This window comes from Chionomys nivalis, chromosome 1, assembly GCF_950005125.1.
Source record: "Chionomys nivalis chromosome 1, mChiNiv1.1, whole genome shotgun sequence".
Classification (NCBI taxonomy): Eukaryota; Metazoa; Chordata; class Mammalia; order Rodentia; family Cricetidae; genus Chionomys; species Chionomys nivalis.
The window spans coordinates 160,998,335-161,000,962 of record NC_080086.1 but is presented as its reverse complement, the minus strand read 5'-3'; the positions used below and the strand labels follow the sequence as shown (position 1 = coordinate 161,000,962).

The following is a 2,628-nucleotide window of genomic DNA, read 5'->3' as shown; positions in this document are numbered from 1 at the left end:
ACTCTCACACGCCATCCTTCTTACCATTTTCTTTCTCCTCAAGGAAATTCATCTTCAGAGCAAGACTAGCATTGGTCTAATAGGATGCCTTTGAAACACTGTTTCCATGCTCTAGTTCCTCCAGGGTCTTCAAGAACACTTATCCTGTGCTCAACAGTAGAAAGAGGTGGGCACTAATTCTGCAAGGTTCTAGTTAAGATAAAAAAAATCCATCTGATCAATATCCCTTGGGTAGATCTTCCATGGCATGACTGCAATTTGTACACAGGATTTAGATTTTATAGCATATCTAATGGGATAAAGAAGTTGAAATTTTCTAGGTTATGCTACCTAAAAAAAAATAAATAATAGATACAAATAATAAATAATATGGAGAAGAGCTAATTCTTGAAGGGCAGACAGCAATGCTTCACTCCATCTCTAAGGGCATCTTTGACTTTATCATTCCGAAGAGTAAAGATGAAGGGGTTCAGGAAAGGGGTTACAACAGACACCAGTAATGAAGCCACCCTGTTGTACTCAGCTGCCTGTGTTTGCTTGGGCTTCACGTACAGGAAAAAGCAGCTGCCATAGCCAATGATAACAAAAGTGAAGTGGGAAGCACAAGTGGAGAAGGCTTTCTTCCGGCCAGAGGCTGAGGGAATCTTGAGGATGGTGGAGATGATATAGGTGTAGGAGACTATTGTTGGAATTAGGGATCCAATAATAATGAAAACAGCCATTAGGAAAAGAATGAATTCTGTGAGAAATGTGTCATTACAAGATAGTTTGAGCAGTTGACCTCGGTCACAGTAAAAATGATCCAACAGATTTGATTTGCAGAAAGTAAATTGGAATGTGGCATAGACTGGCCAGATTTCAGAAAGGAAACCAAATACCCAGGACACAGTCACTACCCAGATGCAAGTACGACTGTTCATGATGACACTATACCTCAAAGGATTGCAGACCGCCATATAATGGTCCACAGCCGTCGCTCCTAGTATTGCAAACTCAGTAGTCCCTAAAGAGAGATAAAGGAACTCTTGGACAACGCATTCAGTCAGAGAAATTGTCTGGGTTCCAGGAAGCAGAAGTCCCCAAAGCATCATGGGAACAATTGTTGTTGTTACCAGGATCTCCAGGAGAGAGAGGTGGGCAAGGAAGAAATACATGGGGGACTGTAGACGTTTATCAACACAGACGATCATGATGATGATCATGTTTCCCAACATTGTCACTGAATAGAAGCAGAAGAATATGGTAAAAAGAACATGGCGTAGTTCCTGGGATCCAGGGAAGCCTAACAGGCAGAATTCAGTAGCACTAGAGAGATTGTCCATCACTAGATTTTAACTTTTGTTTCCAAGTTTGAAATCTGTACCAAACAGATCCTTCTGGTCATGGGATTGTCCTTCTTCCTCATGGATTAACTGTACCAGAAGACAACAGCATTCCAAAGGTTAAAGCATAGAACTTCGGATAGCAGTTCCTCAGAATATCACACAGAGCAATGCAGAGGCCAACAGGACAAAGGTTGGTGACTGGGGCCAATGTTCTTGCTGTCCTCAGATTTTAAAACATTTCAAAACATCAATATCTCTACATGAAAACTCTGGGATGTTGATGATTTCTCAAGGCAGAGTCATTTTTTTTCTAACCTTGTTTTCCCTCAAAAGCCTTAAAAATAATGAAAGATGATAGCTGGTAGAGTTAAGATGCCAAAATATCAGAAGCGCTGTTTATTTCTTTTATCTTCTTCAGTTTCACCCCCTCAAAACCTTCTTTCCAAAACCCTTCCCCAAACAAGACAGCATGCTCATCAGTGAACTCTACTTTTCTTCATAGTATTTATTACCTGATATCATGAGTGAAACTATTTATTCTTCTCCTTTAATATTAAACAACATAACAAAGAAGAAAACAAGTGGAAAATCCCTAGCATGTGGAATTTATATTCAAGGAGAATATATGTGTTTAAAAATGCACAAAAAAGTAGAATACATAATAATTAATTCACTAATAGTACCATGTAGAAAAGATGACTAGGAGATTTAATTTTATTTATTTTTCAATTATGACATTAGAATATTAATTCTATGAAAGCAACATCTTCAAACCAGTGTTCTAAGACTGGAATATACAATTTACAATATATAATTTATACAATTATATATATATATATAATGTGTTTTTGACCCCCATAAGCAGTATGGGATTTTTCAGCGGATGGGTGAATGGGTGGGTGATATAAGTCATACTTGTCTGGAACAAGACTAATACAACCATATCCCCTCAGTCCTACACACCTTATCTTTGCCTCGTGTCTCCCTGCCCTTCCTTTAATTGCTCTCTTGATTTCTCTGTGGCTGTTTTACTAATGGACAGGCTCAGACTTCAAGACTAGAATGGTTGGAAGGGATCGATATCTGACATGCTTTCATAGCCTTTGGATACTAGCAGAAAATGAGGAAAACAGACAAAGCAAGGAGAAGCTATCTGATTAGTCTTAGAGCAGCACAGGGCTAAAAAAGCATGCTGTGTAGAGGACTTGGGTTGAGCCAGTCCACTCTGCAGCTTCCTTCCTTCATTCACACCTCCATTGTCTTTTGCTTTTACAAGACATCCAAGTCCCAGATGGCCCACCCC

The 2,628-nt window shown here is 39.2% G+C and overlaps 1 protein-coding gene across 1 annotated transcript; it reads right to left on the bottom strand.

The window, feature by feature from the left end:
• Window positions 1-380: 380 nt before the first annotated feature.
• LOC130888912 (olfactory receptor 9A4-like) lies at window positions 381-1,322 on the bottom strand. The gene has a single exon (XM_057792292.1). It carries the CDS (start codon window positions 1,320-1,322, stop codon window positions 381-383), a length of 942 nt encoding a protein of 313 aa, XP_057648275.1.
• Window positions 1,323-2,628: the final 1,306 nt, after the last annotated feature.

What these genes read in the sequence shown, in the direction of transcription:
- LOC130888912 (XM_057792292.1), bottom strand. Translation starts at nt 1,322, where the DNA reads ATGGACAATCTCTCTAGTGCTACTGAATTCTGCCTGTTAGGCTTCCCT.